Consider the following 22,563-nt stretch of genomic DNA (forward strand, 5'->3'; position numbering starts at 1 on the left):
CACACACACACACACATATATATATTGATCATATAAATTATTTTTGCCTCCCTCTGTCTTGTTCTCTCTTTGTCCCTCTCTCCCTTTTGATGTATTTCAGGTCCATTCCTTTCTGAAAAGTGTCAGATTCAATAACAGTGTTGGTGAAAAGATCTCCTTTGATAAAAATGGACAATTCATTGGTGGATATGATATTATCAACTGGATCACATTCCCAAACCAGTCTTTTCTTAGGGTCAAAGTAGGAATGGTAGATCCCACAGCTCCAGCAGACAAGTTCTTCAAGATTTCTGTAGATTCCATCACGTGGCCAGTAGGCTTTAATCAGGTTAGCTGTTTGAATCTAGATTGATCTGTCTTCATTTATATACTATAAAAATGCTATTATTAATGAAAGTCTCAGAGCATCATCTCTGAATAAAGTTTGTACTAAGTAGAAATGTCCTGGAGAAAGAAAATATTATCTGTAAGAATGTTTACTTTCCTAATAGTTGGTATAGAATATTATACCCTTTATTTTGGCCCCCTCTTAATAACGAACAAAGGTTTTCATGGTTTAGAAGTAAAAGCTGCCAGCTTTCATTGGTTTGTTTACTTCAAATTCAGAAGCGGAGAAAATCATCTTTAACTAACCAGCAGAGAAATTGTCTTCAGAGAATGGGGATGATGGTTATGAAAGGCCAGAGATGCCAATACAGATAAATATTTAATGAATTATTATTTCGGACCCATTCCATCTCAAAATGGTGTCATCATATCACTTCTGCATATTAGTCTATTTTTTTTTCTGATGATTCCACAGTAATTTCTCTCCAAGCACTTCCTTTCCTCTCTGTATCTTAAAATTATTATTATTATTATTATTATTATTATTATTATTATTATTATTATTATTATTATTATTATTAATCATCATCATCATCATCATCATCATCATCATCATCATCATCATCTTAAGATGGCAGTACCTTGCTTGGTTGCAACTGCTTCAACTCTCAAAAATCAGTGTTTTAACAGTGGTCCCATTGTGTTTTAAGATGGCCATCATTTTGCCAGGGCCAAAAATGTCCACCATTACAGGCCTCAGCAATTACCATCTGGTTACATTGACATCCATCATTATGAAATGCTTTGAGAAGCTGATAAAGGACATTATTGTATCTAGCCATCATTTGACCCACTTCAGTTTGCTTACCGACCAAATCACTCTACAGAGGATGCTATTTCTTCTGTTCTCCATCTGAGCTGGAAGCACTTAGATGAAAGAAACACTCATGTGCATTTGTTGTTTGTCGACTTAGTTCAGCATTTAACACAATCATTCCCCAGCATCTAGTAAAGGGGCACATAACTAAGTCAGAATATCAGCAAATAGCCCGTGCCTGCAAAGATGAAGTGAGGAAAGCTAAGGCTCAAAATGAACTAAGGCTTGCGACCAAAGTCAAAAATAACAAAAAATGCTTCTTTCAACATATAAGAAACAAGAAAAAAGTTAAGGAAATGATTGGTCCATTAGTGGGGGAAAGTGGCAAGAAGGTGACAAGCAATAGGGAGAAAGCAGAACTATTTAACTTGTTTTTTGCATCTGTCTTTACACAAAGGGAAAAAACAGTCCAACCTACCAAAACCAGTGCCATAAAAAACAGAATAGAAACGCAAGTTAAGATAGGCAAAAAAATGGTAAGTGAACATCTGTCCAGCCTAGACGAGTTCAAATCACCAGGACCAGATGGATTACATCTCAAAGTTCTCAAGGAACTGGCAGACGTGATCTCAGAACCACTGAACTATATTTTTCGTAGATACTGGAGCACTGGGGAACTACCAGAGGACTGGAAGAGAGCTGATGTAGTTCCCATATTCAAAAAAGGGAAAGAAATAGATCCAGGAAACTACAGACCTATCAGCCTGACCTCAATACCTGGGAAGATTCTGGAAAAGATAATCAAACAACAAATCAGCGAACATCTTGATGCAAACAAAGTCATCACTAAAAGTCAACATGGGTTTGTCAAAAACAGATCATGCCAGACAAATCTTATTACATTCTTTGACCAAATGACAAAATTAGTGGACCAGAGGAATGCTGTAGATATAATTTACTTGGACTTCAATAAGGCATTTGATAAAGTAGATCACAACATACTACTTGATAAGATAGAAAAATGTGGGTTAGATAGCATTACCACCAGATGGATTCGTAGATGGCTGACAGGCCGTACTCAGCGTGTGGTCCTCAATGGAACCGCATCTACATGGAAGGAAGTGTGTAGTGGGGTGCCCCAGGGCTCTGTCCTGGGCCCAGTGCTCTTCAATATCTTCATTAACGATTTGGATGAGGGGATAGATGGGGAACTCATCAAATTTGCAGACGACACCAAGCTGGCAGGAATAGCCAATACTCCAGAAGATAGGCTTAAGATGCAGAAGGATCTGGACAGACTCAAACACTGGGCACTATCTAACAAAATGAAATTCAATGGTGAAAAAAGTAAGGTTCTACATTTAGGCAGGAAAAATCAAATGCACAGGTATAGTATAGGTGGTACCTTGCTCAATAGTAGTAACTGCGAGAGGGATCTCAGAGTCCTAGTAGACAATCAATTCAATATGAGCCAGCAGTGTGCTGCAGCTGCGAAAAAAGCCAACACAGTGCTAGGCTGCATTAACAGAGGGATAGAATCAAGATCACGTGAAGTACTAATACCACTTTACAATGCTTTGGTAAGGCCACACCTGGAATACGGCATCCATTACAATGCTTTGGTAAGGCCACACCTGGAATACTGGTCACCACGATGTACAAAAGATGTCGAGACTCTAGAATGGGTACAGAGAAGGGCAACAAAGATGATTGGGGGACTGGAGGCTAAGACATATAGGGAACGGTTGCTGGAATTGGGTATGTGTAGTTTAATGAAGAGAAGGGTGAGGGGTGACATGATAGCAGTGTTCCAATATCTCAGGGGCTGTCACAAAGAAGAGGGAGTCAAGCTATTCTCCAAAGCACCTGAAAGCAGGACAAGAAGCAATGGATGGAAACTAATCAAGGAGAGAAGCAACCTAAGGAGAAATGTCCTGACAGTTAGAACAATTAACCAGTGGAACAACCTGCCTCCAGAGGTGGTGAATGCTCCAACACTGGAGGTTTTTAAGAAGAGACTGGACAGCCACTTGCCTGAAATGGTATAGGGTTTCCTGCCTGAGCAGGGGGTTGGACTAGATGACCTCCAAAGTTCCTTCCAACTTCTTCTTCTTCTTCTTCTTCTTCTTCTTCTTCTTCTTCTTCTTCTTCTTCTTCTTCTTCTTCTTCTTCTTCTTCTTCTTCTTCTTCTTCTTCTTCTTCTTCTTCTTCTTCTTCTTCTTCCTATTATTATTATTATTATTATTATTATTATTATTATTATTATTATTATTATTATTATTATTATTATTATTATTATTATTATTATTATTATTATTATTATTATTATTATACAAACTGGGGCTTTTAGGCTTAAACACTCCTTTGTTCAACTGGATTCTTGATTTTCGTACTACAATGTGTGCGAACTGGAACAAATATTTCTAACACCATTTTCTTGAGCACAGGTTCTCCTCAGAGCTGCGTCCAAAGTCCATTGCTGCTCACCCTGCTGACCCATGACTGTTGTGCTAGCTTTGCCACCAACCATATCGTGACGTTCGCAGATGATACAACAGTAGTGGGTCTTATTCATGATGACAATGAGGGTGCTTACCACAATGAGGTTGAGGGTTTGATGAACTGGTGTAAAGAAAACAGCCTAGTTTTAAATACTGGGAAAACCAGAGATCATTGTCAATTTCAGGAAAGGCAGGAACAGCCACACTCCTCTGTGCATTAATGACTCACCTGTGGAGATGGTTACCAGCATGAAATTCCTGGGTGTGCAGTGAACAAGTAGGCTGTCTTGGTCACTCAACAGCAAGACACTGGTGAAGTGAGCACCGTAGCACCTACATTTTCTGCATTGCATGAGAAAAGCACAACTTCCTTCCCCTGTCCTTCACACTTTCTACGGAGGGACGATCAAGAGCATCCTGTCATACAGCATCACAGTCTGGTTTAGTAGCATCACTGCTCCAGACAGCAAGGCGATGCAGAAAGTGGTGAGGATGGCTGAAAAGATCATTGGCAGTTCCCTCCCTTCCATCCAGGACATGGCATATAAGCGTTGCCTGAGCAGGGTCCGTAACATTGTCTGGGACATTACTCATCCTCTTCATGACCTGTTTTTCTTGTAACCTTCTGGGAGGAGGCTTCGTGGTATCCATAGCAGAACATCCAGATTCAGCCATAGTTTCATTCCATACAGCATTATTAACCTTATGAACTCTCAAGCTTCCTCATTCCATTATGCATTCAAGATGGACAGAGATTAATATTTATATGTTACTTATATATTAGGGTGTAGGTCTACACATATGTTATATATAGTATGTTTAAAGGTGTGTTATGTATATGTACATTTTGAGAACAAGCAACTAAATTTCATTTTTAATGTGTGCCATTGTGCCCACAGTAAAAAAAATGAAAATAAAGGTTATCTATCTTAATAACAACAACAACAATAATAATAGTAACAACAATAATAATAATTTGAAAGGGATCTTGGAGGTCATCTAGTCCAACCCACTGCTCAGGCAGGAAACCCTATACCATTTCAGACAAATGGCTGTCCAGTCTCTTCTTAAAAACTTCCAGTGTTGGAACATTCACAACTTCTGGAGGCAAGTTTTTCCACTGATTAATTTTTCTAACTGTCAGGAAATTTCTTCTTAGTTCTAGGTTGCTTTTCTCCTTGACTAGTTTCCATCCGTTGCTTCTTGTCCTGCCTTTGGGTGCTTTGGAGAAGAGCTTGACTCCTCCCTGTCCTTTGTGGCAACCCCTGAGATATTGGAACATTGTTATCATATCACCCCAGTCCTTCTCTTCATTAAACTAGACATACCCAATTCCAGCAACTGTTACCCATGTTTTTTAGCCTCCAGTCCCCTAATCATTTTTGTTGCTCTTCTCTGTACACTTTCTAGAGTCTCAACATATTTTTTAAATCATGGTGACCAAAACTGGAAACAGTATTCCAAGTGTGGCCTTACAAGGCTTTGTAAAGTGGTATTAACACTTCACGTGATCTTGATTCTATCTCTTTGATAATGCAGCCTAGCACTCTGCTGGCTTTTTTGTCAGCTGCAGCACACTGATGGCTCATGTTTAAGTGATTTTCCATTAGGACTCTGAGATGCCTCTCATAGTTCCTACTACTGAGCAAGGTGCCACCTATGCTGTATCTGTGTATTTGGTTTTTCTTGCCTAAATGTAGAACCTTAATATTTTCACCATTGACTTTCATTTTCTTAGATAGACTGCAATGCTGAAGTCTATCAAGATCCTTCTGTATCTTAAGCCTGTCTTCTGGAGAGATGGCTACTCCTGTCAGCTTGGTGTCATCTGCAAATTTGATGAGTTCCTCATCTATCCCCTCATCCAAATCATCGATGGAGATGTTGAAGAGCACTGGGCACCCCACTACACACTTCCCTCCATGTAGTTGCAGTTCCATTGAGGACCATATGTTGAGTACGGGCAGTCAGCCAGCTATGAATCCATCTGGTGGTGATGCTGTCTAACCCTAACTTCTTCATTCATTGATAGGCACTGCCTCTGTCTTTGTGTAATGATCCTTGTGAGACAGGATACAGCAAGGCCAAGAAAGAAGGGGAGTCCTTTTGCTGCTACGATTGCCATCTGTGTCCAGAGGGGAAAATTTCAAAAGAGAAGGGTAGGAAATTTCCAAATTTAATGGGACTAAGCCCCATTATACCCAAGGTATATGAGTGTACAACACTATCTATAATCAATTGTACCTATTCCACTGTGTTCTTTTTCAGACAAGGATGATTGTTCTCCATGTCCCAAAGATCAATATCCCAATTCTGAGAAAAATATGTGCCTTCCAAAGCGGATCACCTTTTTGTCTTATGAAGAACCCTTGGGAATCAGTCTGACTGCTCTTTCTCTTTGCTTTGCTTTAATGACAATTTTGGTAATAATAATCTTCATGAAACATAAAGACACTCCTATCGTCAAAGCCAACAACCGGAATCTGACATACACTCTCTTAGTTTCCCTTCTCCATTCCTTCCTTTGTGTCTTTCTATTTATTGGGAGACCTGAAAAGATTGTGTGTTTGCTTCGACAACCAGCTTTTGGCCTCATCTTTTCTCTGGCAGTTTCTTGTGTATTGGCCAAAACCTTTGTTGTGGTTCTAGCATTCATGGCCACCAAACCTGGTTCCAAATTGAGGAAATGGGTGGGGGGAAGAATGGTCAGTTTCATTCTTCTACCCTGCTTCCTTGTTCAAATTTGTTTTTGTGCTGCATGGCTGATAACCTCTCCACCATACCCAGATACTGATATGCAGACAATGTCTGAAGAAGTCATCATGGAGTGCAATGAGGAATCGGTTATGCTCTACTGTGTTTTGGGTTTTATGGGTTTTCTTGCTCTGCTTAGCTTCTCTGCTGCTTTTCTAGCTAGGAAGTTGCCTGACAGTTTCAATGAAGCTAAATTCATCACCTTCAGCATGTTGGTCTTCTGCAGTGTTTGGCTGTGCTTTATTCCAACCTATCTAAGCACAAGGGGAAAATATATGCTGGCCGTGGAGATCTTCTCCATGATCTCCTCCAGTGCTGGATTATTGGTATGCATTTTTTCCCCCAAGTGCTTTATCATTGTGATGAGACCTGAACTGAACAATAAACATCAGCTCATGAAAAGAAAGTTTTAAGAAATCTGTTTCCCTCATATTTTTTATATCTACATGTTGAAGAACATGGAAATTTAACCCCTAAAGCAACGTGCAGATAGATTGGTATTCCGTGTTGTCTCTCCCCTGAGATTTTGATATCTCACAACAAATTGTATAAATAAACCAACAATAGCAGAACTTTACTTATTGACGTATATCAGTATATAGTGGGGCTAAGGATTGCAAGAATTCTTACTTCACTTTACAGAACAATGGGAATTGTTCCTCCTTATTTGATTTGTTACAATTTTGTTACGAATAAAGGTCTACCACTAAATATGTAGATTTCATGTGAATTATTAAATTGTCTTTATTGGTCATCTTACATGCAGAATAGAATGTGTAAAAAGAAATTGAGATTAAATACAAATGAGCCTTTGGTTAAACAGGGAGGTTTTTGAAAATGGGTAAGATTTAGTTAATTTGAATTTAATGGAGCATGTCTTTCTTTTCCTGTGTCCATCTAGGCACATTAGGAGGGCATGAAAGAGGGACAATCAGGGATTTTAGGCAGCAAAATCAGTTAGAAGTAAAGAGGAAATAAAAAAGCAGAATTACAAATAATGTTACTACAGCAACACCAAGGTGCAGAAAAGAGACAGAAGGGGAAAAAAAGAAAGTAGGTGGGGCAGGGGTGATCTTTGAGCAAAGTGGATCCTCCCACAGTGCTGAACCAAAATCCTGACTGGTAGGTTACATTTTTGCTTTCTTATTCACTAATATTTAAAGCTCACTGCAAATCCCCCCCCAAATGACAAATATTATTATAATGCCAAAATGGACAACAAGACCAATTCAGCTACAATAGTCCTAGCAGCTGACTATGCATAATTATCAAATGGAGCAATCCAGGTTAAGGCCAGGTTTTTCTATTGTGGATCAGTGAATCACTCTGCACCACTCTCTGCAAAGTATATAAACCTTCTTGAAGGTGCTCTCTATGCTGTTTTCATAGATCCAAAAATAACGAATAGAATAGAATAGAATAGAATAGAATAGAATAGAATAGAATAGAATAGAATAGAATAGAATAGAATAGAATAGAATAGAATAGAATAGAATAGAATAGAATAGAATAGAATAGAATAGAATAGAATAGAATAGAATAGAATAGAATAGGAAGGGACCCTGGGGGTCTTGTAGTCCAGCCCTCTGCTCAAGCAGGAGAATCTACGCCATCTCAAACAGGTGATTGTCTAGTCTTTTCTTAAAAATCTCCAGAGACGGAGCACCCAGATTTCTTAGGGTAAGCTGTTCCACTGGTTGATTGTCCTCACTGTCAGGAAGTTTCTCTTTAATTCTCCTTGATCAGTTTCCAACCAGTGTTTCTTGTCCTTCCCTCTGGTGCTCTCGTAAACAACCTGACCCCCTTCTGCCTTGCGGTAGCCCCTCAATACTGGGATCAAAAGATTGTGGCAAATGGTTTTTCCTTTATTACCACTAGCTCCTGCAATTATAGGTAGTTCCTGAGTTACAATGTGTTGCTAAGTGACAGGTGAAAGATAACAGGGGCATCGCCATGGTCACAACCTGGACTCAGAGTTCTGATGGTCAGGGAGACCCTCCCATTCAGATGGCTGAACAGATCATATTTTGTGTGCTTGGCAATTGACCTGCACTTATAGCTGTTTGCAGCACCTAGCAGTCAGGTGACCTTATTATTTTATTTTATTATTTTAGTCTAGTCCAGTCTAGTCTAGTCTGACTCCAATATTATTCAGTTTTTAAATTAAAAATATGGTTTGAGTCTATACCAAAGCTGATTTTCCCCCTTTGCTCTGTGGCTAGTAAACCCATTTCCACTCAACTGTGTCATGTAGTTGTCTGTTTCACAATGCAGTTTTCATGAATTAGCATCATACGACAAAATAGGCCAATCTAAAACAGTCAACCACATGACAACCAAGAAGTGCAATAAACCTATTCATTTCTGAAACAATGCATAATCTTACTGGAATGGAATGGAGTAGAGAGTGAGGAATGTGTAGTGTAGTGTATGAGAATAGAATAGAATAGAATAGAATAGAATAGAATAGAATAGAATAGAATAGAATAGAATAGAATAGAATAGAATAGAATAGAATAGAATAGAATAGAATAGATCTATAGTAATGCTTTTAGCCATACATATATTTGCATCTCTGTTTTGATTTATGGATCCAATGATTTTATTTTAGTCTTGCAGCTCATGCATTCCTGCCTCTGCAGGGGAGGAGAGGAGAGGAGAGGAACAGGCATTCAGTTGTTTCTTCTCAAAGTCAAAAATGGAGGAGTCTGAGAAAAAATATACCAGGCAGGAGAGGCTTGAGACCCTTCCCACATCTGTGTTTGAAACACACATGTGTGACCAGAGTTACAATATTTAGAATGCAATCCATGTTGTGGGGTATGTACAGTGATGGGATTCAGCCAGTTCGCACCACTTCAGCAGAACCAGTTGCTAATTTTTTGTTGCACAGGCCCAGAATGGATTTCTGGAAGAGGCATCCACACAGACAACCGGCATCCAAATCAGCCAGCCTGTGGTGCCAATCCCCAGTCATTATGCGCTTGAGTGACTCCTTTGTAGGGCGCACCATCTGTTTGGCCTGCACATTACTCAAAGGGTGAAAAGGAACCGATATAGCATGCCTAATGAGGTTAGTCCTCAAGAAGGCTTGAAACACTGCCAATGTGAACTGGGCCCCGTTATCGGACACTACAACGTCTGGCAGCCCATGTGTTGCAAAAAGCTTCCTAAGCACCTGGATGGTCCTAGCAGTAGTCATACTTGCGATTGGAATAACTTCCAGCCATTTAGAGTGGTTGTCGACCACTATAAAAAATAGCTGTCCCTGAAAGGGCCGAGCAAAGTTGATGTGAATCCTTGACCAAGGAGTGTGTGTCTCCTCCCATCTGTGGACAGGAGCGTGTGGCATTTCTGGCCTGGACTGTGGACACGTGTAGCACCCATGTACTTGAGCCCAATAGTGGCTTATGGTCTGAAGACCGTGAATTCCCTACCATACAAGTATTCATGGAATTTCTTCACCCCGGCCACAATGGCCAAGGCCTCCTTGTCAATTTGCGCATAATTGCACTCAGCAGAGGACAATTTCCTAGAGTGATATTGGGACTTTAGTCCCGTCACTTTCCAAGTGACTTAAAACAGCCCCTACACCATAAGGGGATGCGTCACACACAAGGCATACAGGCAATGACTCTTTAAAGTGAGTGAGCATTTGACTTGGAAGACAGTAGTGACTTTACTGGTGCTGGAGAAGACTCCTGCGAGTCCCTTGCAAGGAGTAAGACATTTGTAAGTTGAGTTGTACTTAGCATATTATATGAAGAGAGCAAGGGTTTGAGCTCTTGCCAAAGCTGATTTTTCCCCCTCTGTTCTGTGTTTACTAAACCAATCTTCACTCAGCTGTATGCTTACCACACTGTCATTCCTCTGTTTTCCAATGAAGTCTTCAAAAATTAGCATCCTACTGCATCATATGCAAACTTGAAGAGTAGAATTCAACAACATAACAACTAACTATTGCAATACACATCCAAATTTCTGTAAGAATACATGAACATAATTATAATGGAACGGAGACTAGAGAATGGAGAATAGTGTAGTTTAGTGTAGTGAAAGAATGGAATGGAATGGAATGGAATGGAATGGAATAGAATAGAATAGAATAGAATAGAATAGAATAGAATAGAATAGAATAGAATAGAATAGAATAGAATAGAATAGAATAGAATAGAATAGAATAGAATAGAATAGAATAGATCTATAGTAATGCTTTTACCCATACATACGTATATTTGCATCTCTGTTTTGATTTATGGATCTAATGATTTTATTTTTATTTTGCAGCTCATGCATTCCTGCCTCTGCAGGACCTCAAATGTTTTGAAGATGTTCACATAAGTGACTGTCTTATTATCATTAAGAAATTAGCCAGTTTGTCTCTTCCTAATCCTATGGGACTTCATGAAAATAGGAAGAACTGACACTGAAAGATGGTATTTATTGTCCCAATTATATACCAACCCAGGGCTGGGAGCCCCAAGGCTCTGTGACTTGATTTGATAGTATGTTGCACTCGATATTTGTGTCTGAAGAACATCTCAAGAAGGCAGGTCAGTCTGATCCACTTCAAATAACTTGTGGCAGAGAGAGGCATTTGCACCCAGAAAGAAGACACTCAAGGAAGATGTTAGTATTCATGGAGTTACTGTTGATAGTATTGCCAGAAGTGGCATGCAAGGATCCTGGCCTTCAATGTGACTTTCATCAGCCTCTTCCTATTCGGCACACCTATCATCAGTTTGGTGACATTAATATTGCTGGCATTATTTCTTCCTTCTTTGCATCTTCTAATCCCATTAAATTTATTCAAGATCCTTCTCAGGGATTTCATGATGGACTTATGTAAGTACATCATTAATTTATTGTCAAACTCTGAATCTTGCTGGTATATTACCTGAAGCTTGAAATGTTTCCTCTAATGGCAAAAATTCCAGAAATAAACATCTAAAATAGGTAATGTTGAAATGGCAATCAAATCTCCATTTATAACACATCACATCTAAATATCTATTAATATACAGGAATGTGGCTTAATTTATGAAGCTGTTTTGATCATTAAGAAAGGGGAAGCACATATTTCCCATGATCAGTTGTCTCATTTGATATTTATGGTGCTAAAATTTAGCAATTTCCTTCTGCATATAAGTCATTCTAAAAAGCTGTTATTTGATAGTGGGTCATTCTACGTATGAATTATTTCATACGTTCCACAAAATGTGTTGTACTGAATGTTTACAAGTGCCGTAATGTGAAGCAGACCTTTCTTAATGATTTTTTAATTGTTTTACAGAATAGTTTTTCAGAATTACCAGCATATTCTGGCTTTAGCCTTTACTATAAAAGAGATCAATGAAAATTCCCAGATCCTACCCAACATCACGCTGGGCTTCCACATTTTTAACAGCAACTTTAGTCCAGGCTGGACTTACTTTGCCTCAATGTTACTGCCTTTCACTCAGGGAAAATTCATCCCTAACTACAAGTGTGGGGCCCAAAAAACCTTGACTGCAGTCATTGGGGCACCTGACATCTGTCTTCACATGGCAACTGTGCTCTGCATCTACAAAGTTCCTATGGTAAGATGGGCTGCAAATATACATTATTATTCTGCTGTACCTCCCTAGATGTCTGTGTTTTTCTCTCTGTAAAAAGGAGAGACTTTTCACATAACTAGATATTATTTTTTGCTTGATAAGAGCAGAATAGCACCATGAGTAATTGTAACCAAATATTTGGCGAGGATATTTGATCCAGCAAAACATTCCCCAATTCCAGACATTGAACTAAGTTTCAATTTTCAAATATTCACTATAAGACTACTTCCAAAAATATGTATTTGCTGATATCCAAAGAGTGACATCTTGGTCGATATTTCCTAATAAACACAACTAGTTGCATAATGTTTCTTATTTCTTCTAAGAGTAAGTATACCCAAAGACTCAAATGAATGTACATGTTTTCAGAGGCTCACATAGACTTTTGGAATTGCATGTTTATCTTTCTCTAGTTGACCTATGGCTCTGCCCCTGTCATGGATAAAGAAACTCAAGTAGTTTTCTTCCAACAAATGTTTCCGAATGAATCCCACCAACGCAAGGGTCTCCTGCAGTTATTGCTGTATTTTAGATGGATCTGGATTGGAATTCTTGTAGTAAAGGATGAGAAAGGAGAGAAATTTCTTCAGGAGGTGCTCTTAACATTTTCCGAGCATGGCATCTGTACTGAATTCGTACAAGAGTTCCCAAATGTAGCTATTTACAGTGATTTTACTGATATCATAGATGAAGGACTACATATATACCATGTTCTCATGAACAGCACAACCAATGTGATAATCTTATATGGTGAAATCCAGTCCTTATCAGCCCTGAGAACTTTCCTCCAGTTTTCAGAAGTGGAGGATATACCAAAGAAGAATAAGATCTGGCTTATAACAGCTCAGACAGATTTCACTTCAGTTGCTGTTCATAAATCTTGGGATATCCATTTCCTACATGGTGCTTTATCCTTTGCAGTTCACACAAAAGACGTCCAAAGCTTCAAGGAATTTCTTCATAATCTAAATCCAAGCAACGATCAGAATGATCATTTCCGGAAAGTTTTCTGGGAACAGGCATTCAGTTGTTTCTTCTCAAACTCAAAAATGGAGGAGTCTGAAAAAAAATGTACCGGTCAGGAGAAGCTTGAAACTCTCCCCACATCTGTGTTTGAAACATGCATGAGTGGCCAGAGTTACAATATTTACAATGCAGTCTATGCTGTGGCACATGCTTTGCAATCTCTCTCTCTATCCAAATCTAGAGAAACAACAATGGTGAAAGAAAGAAGGAAACATTTTCACAATCAAGTGTGGTGGAAGGTAAGTTTGTAAGCAGAGTAGTGCAGAAACCACCATATTTGTAGCTGCAACATGTGTCCATAAATTCTAGCAAACAATATTATCCAGGGATATTGACCTCTGAAAACCCAGACATTAGATGTAAGAATGGATTAACTAATTATAAAATATTCATATGCTGATATTAAAATTGTAAATAGCATTCTGCAATATTTCTTAGAATACGCTTCTCTCCATGGAATTAACTGTCTCTCAAGCCCAAAACCAAGAACGGCATATGGTAATTCTTCTAAGCTGATTTCTTCTTGTTTTACATCTATAGATAAAATCTTGCCAATTTGAGCAGTCTGCTATCTGTATCTCCAATTTACTCTGTGGATTATTAGGAAGGGTTATCTTCCTCCTCTTTCTCTCCGACATAATATCCAACCTGAATTGTCTTTTACTTTTCTGAAATGCAATCCCTCCCTGCTGGGACTCCACTTTCTTATTACATTCCATCACTGTTCCATAAATTGTCTATTAAAAAAATGGAAGGAGGTATTTTACTCCCTTTACATGATATGCTGAAGCTTTTTTTGTTGTATATGCTTTATTTGAAATGTTTGCATTTAGTCAAAGTTCATGGATTATTGAAAGTACAATCATGTCCTTATCTTCCCATACAATTCATGTGTGGAAGAGGAAGGATATTGCATTCTAAGGATATTGCAACTCTTACTCAAACAAGATTCAGCATGCTGAAATGTTCCCTTTCTATGAGGCATAGTGTTCTGACCTCTTCACAGACTATTTAAGACCCACCAGTATGTCTGAATCCAGTTGTTCACAACAAAACATGCATAGTTTTAGAGCAAATGGATGCAGAAGAATGAAAGCAGCCTTATATGGTTTTCAGAACACAATTCTAAGAGAAACCAGAGAAGGAGTGAAGGTGTTTTTAATATTTCAGGTGGTCAATAAAAGAGGGCCAAGGTGGGATGTTATTTTGAGCCTACTTTTTGTGAGACATATGTTCCCCCATAGGATAAAACAATCATAGATTTTAAATGATGATAGTTAAGCCAACAAATTCATCATTAATGTAGGATTTTAAATTCCAGCAACTCCTGCCGATGTTGAACCTGCTTCTACTCTAATGCGTCCAATAAAAGAAATGCCATTGCCCTTTCGTCCTCAATTGCCACTGCTTAACTTCTGTACTGAGATTTTATTTCTTAGGTAGAATATGGTTTCCTAAAATTATTTCCTAAATTATTTTTAGATTTTACTTTATAAAAGTAAGCCTATCTTCCATTATATTGTACATTTTACAGACAACCCTTACTTAATGATGGTAATTGAGATCTGAATTTCCGTTGTTAAGTGATGCAGTTCTAAAGTGCATTTGACCATGTGGTTTAGCAACAACAGTTCTGGCAGACCCCAGTTAACATTGTTAAGTGAGGACTGCATAGTTTTTTTAAGCATGGACTTCATGTGATCACAACTTCCAATTTCCTTCTAGCTTCCCTGTTGTGTATATAGTTACGGGAGTGGTTTCCCTACGGCGGGAAATCTGAGTGCATTCATTGGCTGCTACCTTCCGGTGGGAGATTCCAAGCCGGGGATTGGTTACATTTGAATGGGAGTTAGTATTTAAGGGAGGGTCCAACGGCAGCTAGCCAGTTGACCCATGTGAGTTCCAATAAACGTTCCTTGTCTGACATCGCTGTCTCCGCTCGTCATTCCGGACTTAACAGTGGCGACGAAGGTGGGATTGACGGCAGAACAGCAAAAGAACCGCGGAAAGCCGACAGAGCAAAAAGCGGGAAATTTGAACCACAGTCAACCATGCAGCAAGCGAATTTAACAACAGAATGGCGCAAGTAGGCTCCCTGAAGGAGTTTGACCCTAACTACCCTGAAGACTGGGAAGAATATGTAGGACAAGTCGAGGGGTGCATGCTGGTCAACGGGATCACGGAGGACAGGAAGAAGGCGGCGGCACTCCTGACCATCAGCGGCACTCCATTTTACCGGGTGGCCGTCGGCCTGTGCCAACCCCTGCCGGTCTCCAGCGTATCGTACGCCGACCTGCTGGCTAAACTGAAGGTCCATTTCACCCCTAAACGGTCAGAACTGTTCTGGCGGAGGATATTTGAAAAGAGGAACCAGCGGCCCGGCGAGTCAATACAACAATTTGTGGCGGCAGTCCGAGAAGCAGCCCTGCGCTGTAAATACGACAATCTCGAGATTCGCATCAGGGACCGAGTGGTTTTGGGGCTACGAGATGAACACTTGCAAAACCGAATCATCTCTAAGCCCACTGGCAACCTCCAAGAAGTATTAGACGAGCTACTCACGTACGAGTCTACAGGCAGACACGACCCCCCTTACAATAGCATGGCAGCCTCAGCCGAAATTAACCAAGAGAGCCATGTGGACAGTGGGGAGGTGGATTACCAGTGGGAAGCTGAGATTGCCGAAGTAGCCAGAAGGTTCGGGAAGATGGCACCGAGACCACAACGAGCCGAAGGCCCAGACCAGAACAGGAGACAACAACCTCCAGCGCTTCAACGACCCCAGCGGGACAACACAGCCAGACCCCGAGACCCCGAGACCCGGTGCAGAAGCTGCGGCAGGAACCACCAACGATCGACTTGCCGATTCCGAAACGCCAAATGCCGAGGGTGCGGAAAAACGGGCCACATCCAGGCCATCTGCAGAAGCCGACTGCGAGACAACCGCCTCCATGAGCTCGACACTTGGGCCTCAGGTGAGGTAACCCCCAAACGGAGTGGCGGAGAGACCCATAGGCCTAAGGCACGCACTTCCAACCCTGGGGCTGGGGTGGGGGTCAATCACGTGGGAATCCCTAGACAGAAACGCACCCCTAGAATCAACCACATTGTGAGGCCTAAATTAAGAATCGAAGTCCAACTGCAAGGCGTCCCTTGCAAAATGGAAGTGGACTCCGGGGCCTCGGTATCTATAATCTCTAGGGACACCCTTAAATACATTGAAAACAGAAGCGGCCAGAAAATTCCCCTTAAACCCACCCAATTACAATTAGCTGACTTCCAGAAATCACCCATAGAATTAGTGGGAGAGGCTACCATCAAAGTTAAATATAAGGAGTTTAGTGGAGTATTGACTATTTTAGTCACTGAAGGCCAGAGATCTAGCCTTGTAGGCCTTAATTGGTTCTCGGCCCTAGGTATCTGGGTGGGGGGAATTAACACCATTCAAGCTAAAACCCTGAAGTCCGTCTGCGATAATTTCGCAGACGTATTCGATGGGTCATTAGGGAGGTACAAGGGACCCCCCATTAGTTTTAATTTAGACCCCGAGGTCAGGCCCATTAGGCTTAAGGCCCGGAGGGTGCCTTTCGCCCTCAAACAGAAAATCAAGGCTGAACTAGATAAGCTAGTAGGCCAGGGCGTTTTAGAACCCGTAGAAGGGGGCCTGTGGGAGACACCGATCATCACACCCCTGAAACCTAATGGGGATGTGAGGATCTGTGCCGACTATAAGGCCACCCTGAACCTAGCTATGAAAAAAACATGCTTACCCGGTCCCGACGGTGAAGCAGGTCCTCGCGATGATCCAGGACGGCGCCATTTTTGCCAAGCTCGACTTGGCGCAGGCGTATTTGCAACTTACTGTTTCTAAGGAAGCCGCAGAGGCTCAAACGATAGTTACCCACAAGGGGGCGTTCCGCGTTCACAGACTTCAGTTCGGGATAGCTGCAGCTCCAGGCATCTTCCAGGAGGTGATGGAGAGAACCTTGAAGGGCATTCCAGGTGTATGCCCTTACTTTGACGATGTCCTCATCGCTGGAAAAACTGAGGACATCCTAGCTGAGAGGCTAGAACAGGTACTGGGGAAATTTAGGGAGGCAGGATTAAAATTAAAAAAGGATAAGTGTTGCATAGGGGTAAAATCAACAGAATTCTTGGGGTTTAGGATTGATGCTCTAGGCATCCACCCTACAGAAGGAAAAATTAGGGCCATAAAATTAGCTCCAGAACCAAAGAACAAGGCAGAGTTACAAGCTTTCCTTGGCCTAATTAATTTTTATCACACATTCCTGCCTCACAAAGCAGCTATTGCTGAACACCTGCATAGACTTTTAGATAGGAAGACCCCCTGGCAGTGGCAACAAAAACACAGGACTAGCTTTCAAACACTAAAGGACATACTGTCAAGCAATTCTACTGTTACACATTTTATAGAGAACAAACCCATATTCTTAGCTTGTGATGCTTCCCCTTATGGAGTGGGAGCAGTTATCAGCCACAAAGATGAGCAGGGCCAACAGAGGCCTATAGCATACTATTCCAGGACCTTAACAAAGGCGGAACGGAATTATGCACAGATCGACAGGGAAGCTTTGGCTATAGTGGCAGGTGTAAAAAAGTTCCACAATTATCTGTATGGTAGGGACTTTACCATTTACACTGATCATAAACCCCTGCTAGGGCTATTTACCACCGATAGGCAGACTCCACAAATAATGTCTCCCAGAATGCTAAGAATGTCAATTTTCCTATCTGCTTACACATTTTCAATCAAACACAGGCCGGGCAAGGAGATGGGGCATGCTGATGCCCTCAGCAGGTTACCCCTAGATGATACTGGTACAGACCCAGCACCTGTGGGACAAATCATGTCCCTACAAGAGCTTTCTGAGTGCCCCCTAACTGCCAGGGACATTGCTGCTGCCACAAGGAAAGACCCCTTACTCAGTAGAATAGCAGCATGGGTACAAGGCGGGTGGCCTAGCAAAAGCCCGGACCCTACGTTCACACCATACATTAGAAGAAAGGACGAACTCTCATCACATGTTGGCTGTCTATTGTGGGGAAATAGGGTTGTCATTCCAGAGAGGCATAGACAAACAGTAATTGGCGAATTACATGATGGGCACCCGGGAATTGTGCGCATGAAGGCCCTAGCTAGAAGTCACGTGGCCGGGGTTAGACACAGCCATAGAGGACAAAGTAGCAAGGTGCTACCAGTGCCAGCGTTCTAGACCTGAACAGGCACACACAACGGTACACAAATGGGAGGAGGCTAGAAACCCATGGTCTAGAATCCATATTGACTTCGCCGGCCCCTTCCAGGGCCTCACATTCCTTGTAGTAGTGGATAGCTATTCCCGGTGGTTGGAGGTCATGCCTGTTAAGTCCATGACTTCAGCCAAAACCATACAGGTCTTACGGGGACTCTTTGCCACTCATGGGTTACCTGACATAATTGTTTCTGACAATGGGCCACAATTCACATCTAATGAATTTCAGGACTTCCTCAAGGCCAACTGGATTAGACACGCGACTTCAGCACCCTTCCACCCCTCTTCTAACGGCTTAGCAGAACGGAACGTCAGGACAACCAAGGATGCCCTCAGACGAATAATCCACGGTGACTGGCATCAAAGACTGGCTCAGTTCCTGCTGGCCCAGCACACCACACCATGTGCGGCCACAGGGAAGAGTCCTGCTGAAATGAGGTGGGGAAGGTGATTGATAACGAAATTGGACAGATTACACCCTGACAGACTACCTGCCGAACATGATCCGGTTACCCCAGCCAGGTCTTTGAATATTGGGGACATGGTGTGGGCCAGGAATTATGGACAAGGGGATAAATGGGCACAAGGGGTCGTGATCGATAAAACTGGTCCCTTATCTTATTTAATTGAGGGGGAAGGGACACATTGATCAGTTAAGGAAAAGGGCCCCTGAAGGTGTACACGCCAACAAAGCAAGAGAAAACACTACAAACAACTTTACACCTTCCCCAGCCAGGGATAACAAAGCACCAGGGGGGAAAGGGAGGAGGTTACCCTTCAGGGCAATTGAAGCACCCCCCCAGAATTGTGAAGCAGGGATCAAAATAGCACCCCCTGACAGCCCATCTGGGTCATCCAGTCAAGCCAATGCACCACAACAACTGGAAGCACAACAACAGCCGATTAGGGAGGCATCACCTGGGCTGTCCACACACACAACAGGGTCAGAGGCGGTAGTCAACAGCGGAACTGCAGGAACCCCTGACATTAGTATGGCCAGCCGTTATCCTGTCAGGCAACATAAACCCCCTAGTTACCTGAAGGACTATGTTAAACAGTAAATTTCATCCAGGGGGAAAGGGGTGTTGTGTATATAGTTACGGGAGTGGTTTCCCTACGGCGGGAAATCTGAGTGCATTCATTGGCTGCTACCTTCCGGCGGGAGATTCCAAGCCGGGGATTGGTTACATTTGAATGGGAGTTAGTATTTAAGGGAGGGTCCAACGGCAGATAGCCAGTTGACCCATGTGAGTTCCAATAAACGTTCCTTGTCTGACATCGCTGTCTCCGCTCGTCATTCCGGACTTAACATTCCCCATTGACTTTGCTTGTGGAAAGCCAGCAAGATACTGTAGATTGCAAATTGCAATCAAGTAGCTATGGGATGTCATGACAGTCAGAAATACAGGCTAGTTGCTGACTTCCAGGATTGTGATCATACGAGCACATTCATAAAGAAACATTCATATGTATGCTTTGAATATATGAATTATTTCTCTCTCCCTCTGTCCTGTTCTCTCTTTTTTCATCTCTGAATGTCTCTTTCTTTCAGGTTCATTTTTTCCTGAGAAGTGTCAGATTCAATAATAGTGTTGGTGAAAAGATCTCCTTTGATAAAAATGGAGAATTCATTGGTGGATATGATATTATCAACTGGATCATATTTCCAAATCAGTCCTTTCTTAGAGTCAAAGTGGGAGTGATAGATCCTACAACTTCAGCAGACAAGTTCTTCAATATCTCTGTTGATTCCATCACGTGGCCAGTAGGCTTTAATCAGGTTAGCTTTTAGAATCTAGATTAGACTGCAATTTCTGACTACCCTAGGAACAAACATCCTGGGGAAAGAAAACAATATCTGTAAGAATGTTTACTTTTCTACTAGTTTGTACAGACTATTGTACTTTTTATTTTGGCCCTCTGTTAATTCTGGGTAATGGTTTTCATGGTTTTCAAGTAAAAGTTGCAATCCAGTGTACTAGATTTCATCAGTTTAGTGACTTGAGTGGTTGAGGAAGCTCTTTAACGAGCCAGCACCAAAATTACCTTTGGAGAGTGGTGATGATGGTTACACAAGGCCATAGTTGTCAAATAATTGTAGATATTTAATTATTATTTCAGACAAAATGCATCTCAAAATTATGTCATCATACTGCTTCTGCTTATCAATCTATTTGTATTCTGTTGATTCTTCATTACCAGGATCTCTCCAAGCACTTCTTTCCCCATCTGTATCTTAAAACATTCCTCTTCATTCATTGATAGGCATTACCTTTATCTTTGTGTAATGATCCTTGTGAGACAGGATACAGCAAGGCCAAGAAAGAAGGGGAGTCCTTTTGCTGCTATGATTGCCACCTGTGTCCAGAAGGGAAAATATCAAAGGAGAAGGGTAGGACATTTTCAAATATAATGGGTCTAGGTCATGATGGCACAACACTCTAATTCCCTATATCAATTCCCCTGCATTCTTTTTCAGATATACATGAATGCTCTCCATGTCCAGAAGTTCAATATCCAAATTCTGAAAAAAATATGTGCCTTCCAAAGCGGATCACCTTTTTGTCCTATGAAGAACCTTTGGGGATCAGTCTGACTGCTCTTTCTCTTTGCTTTTCTTTAATGACAACTTCGGTAATAACAATTTTTGTGAAACACAAAGACACTCCCATTGTCAAAGCCAACAATCGGAATCTCACCTACAGTCTCTTAGTTTCCCTTCTCCTCTCCTTCCTTTGCGTCTTTCTATTCATTGGGAAACCTGAAAAGATTGTGTGTCTGCTTCGACAACCAGCTTTTGGCCTCATCTTTTCTGTAGCAGTTTCTTGTATATTGGCCAAAACCTTTGTTGTGGTTCTAGCATTCATGGCCACCAAACCTGGTTCCCAATTGAGGAAATGGGTGGGAGGAAGAATGGTCAGTTTCATTCTTCTATCCTGCACCCTTGTACAAGTGTGTTTTTGTGCTGTATGGCTGATAATGTCCCCACCATATCCAGATTTTGATGCACATTCCGTGTCTGAAGAAGTCATCATGGAATGCAATGAAGACTCAGTCATGTTCTGCTGTGTTTTGGGCTTTATGGGTTTTCTTGCTCTGCTTAGCTTCTCTGCTGCTTTTCTAGCTAGGAAGTTGCCTGACAGTTTCAACGAAGCCAAATTCATCACCTTCAGCATGTTGGTCTTCTGCAGTGTTTGGCTGTGTTTTATTCCAACCTATCTAAGCACAAAGGGGAAATATGTGCTGGCAGTGGAGATCTTCTCCATGATCTCCTCTAGTGCTGGCTTATTGATGTGTATCTTTTTCCCCAAGTGTTTTATCATAGTGATCAGACCCGAACTGAACAATAAACAACAGCTCATGAAAAGAAAGTTTTAGGAAAGATAGGCTTTGTATGTCCATGTTGGAGATCTTCCTCACTTGCCCTTTGAAGCCAGAGAGCAATGTACAGTTAGATTGGGCTCATGTGTTGTAAAGCCTACCTTGTCCCTGAGATTTGGGTAATTCAAAACTTTTTTTTTACTTCTGGAAGACAATTAAACATGGGAAGCATAAGGTAAAAGGTAAAGGTAAAGGTTCCCCCGCACATGCGTGCTAGTCATTTCCGACTCTAGGGGCCGGTGCTCATCTCTGTTTCAAAGCCGAAGAGCCAGCGCTTGTCTGAGGATGTCTCCGTGGTCATGTGGCCAGCATGACTAAATGCCAAAGGCGCACGGAACGCTGTTACCTTCCCACCATAGAGGTCCCTATTTTTCTACTTGCATTTTTACGTGCTTTCGAACTGCTAGGTTGGCAGAAGCTGGGACAAGTAACAGGCGCTCACTCTGTTACGCGGCACTTGGGATTCGACCCGCCAAACTGCTGACCTTCTGATCGACAGGCTCAGCGTCCTAACCCACTGAGCCACTGCATCCCTTATGGGAAGCATAAAACCATGTAAACAAAGAAACAAATAAATGATAACACAATATTATTTTTTGTGATATTTCAGTATGTGATAGACATCTCTGACTCAATATATAGATTAAATTTGAATTATAATTTTTTCTTTACTGGTCATCCAAATATATATACACACTTGAACATGTAAAAGAAGTGGTGGTTAAATACAAATGAGACTTTCATTTAAACAAGGAATGCCAAATATTTGTTTCTAAAGCAGTCAGATAGCCAAGTCACTGTGGGACAAAAGTTATATAATATCAAAGAAATGGTGGAACATAAGTATTAAAGAAAGGGGGACAAAATAAAATGTGACAAAAAAAATT

The 22,563-nt window shown here is 41.3% G+C and overlaps 1 protein-coding gene across 1 annotated transcript; it reads left to right on the plus strand.

Annotated features, from left to right (window-relative positions):
• Positions 1-10,906: 10,906 nt before the first annotated feature.
• Positions 10,907-21,673, plus strand: LOC308676351 (vomeronasal type-2 receptor 26-like; the record flags this gene model as incomplete). The annotated part of the gene is made up of 4 exons (XM_081342161.1): positions 10,907-11,244; positions 13,204-13,261; positions 20,561-20,687; positions 20,775-21,673. The coding sequence occupies 4 exons, from the start codon at positions 10,907-10,909 to the stop codon at positions 21,671-21,673; spliced, it is 1,422 nt and encodes a 473-aa protein (XP_081198287.1).
• Positions 21,674-22,563: the final 890 nt, after the last annotated feature.

This window comes from Vipera berus (genome assembly GCF_964194415.1).
Source record: "Vipera berus genome assembly, chromosome: W".
In the NCBI taxonomy this organism is placed as follows: Eukaryota; Metazoa; Chordata; class Lepidosauria; order Squamata; family Viperidae; genus Vipera; species Vipera berus.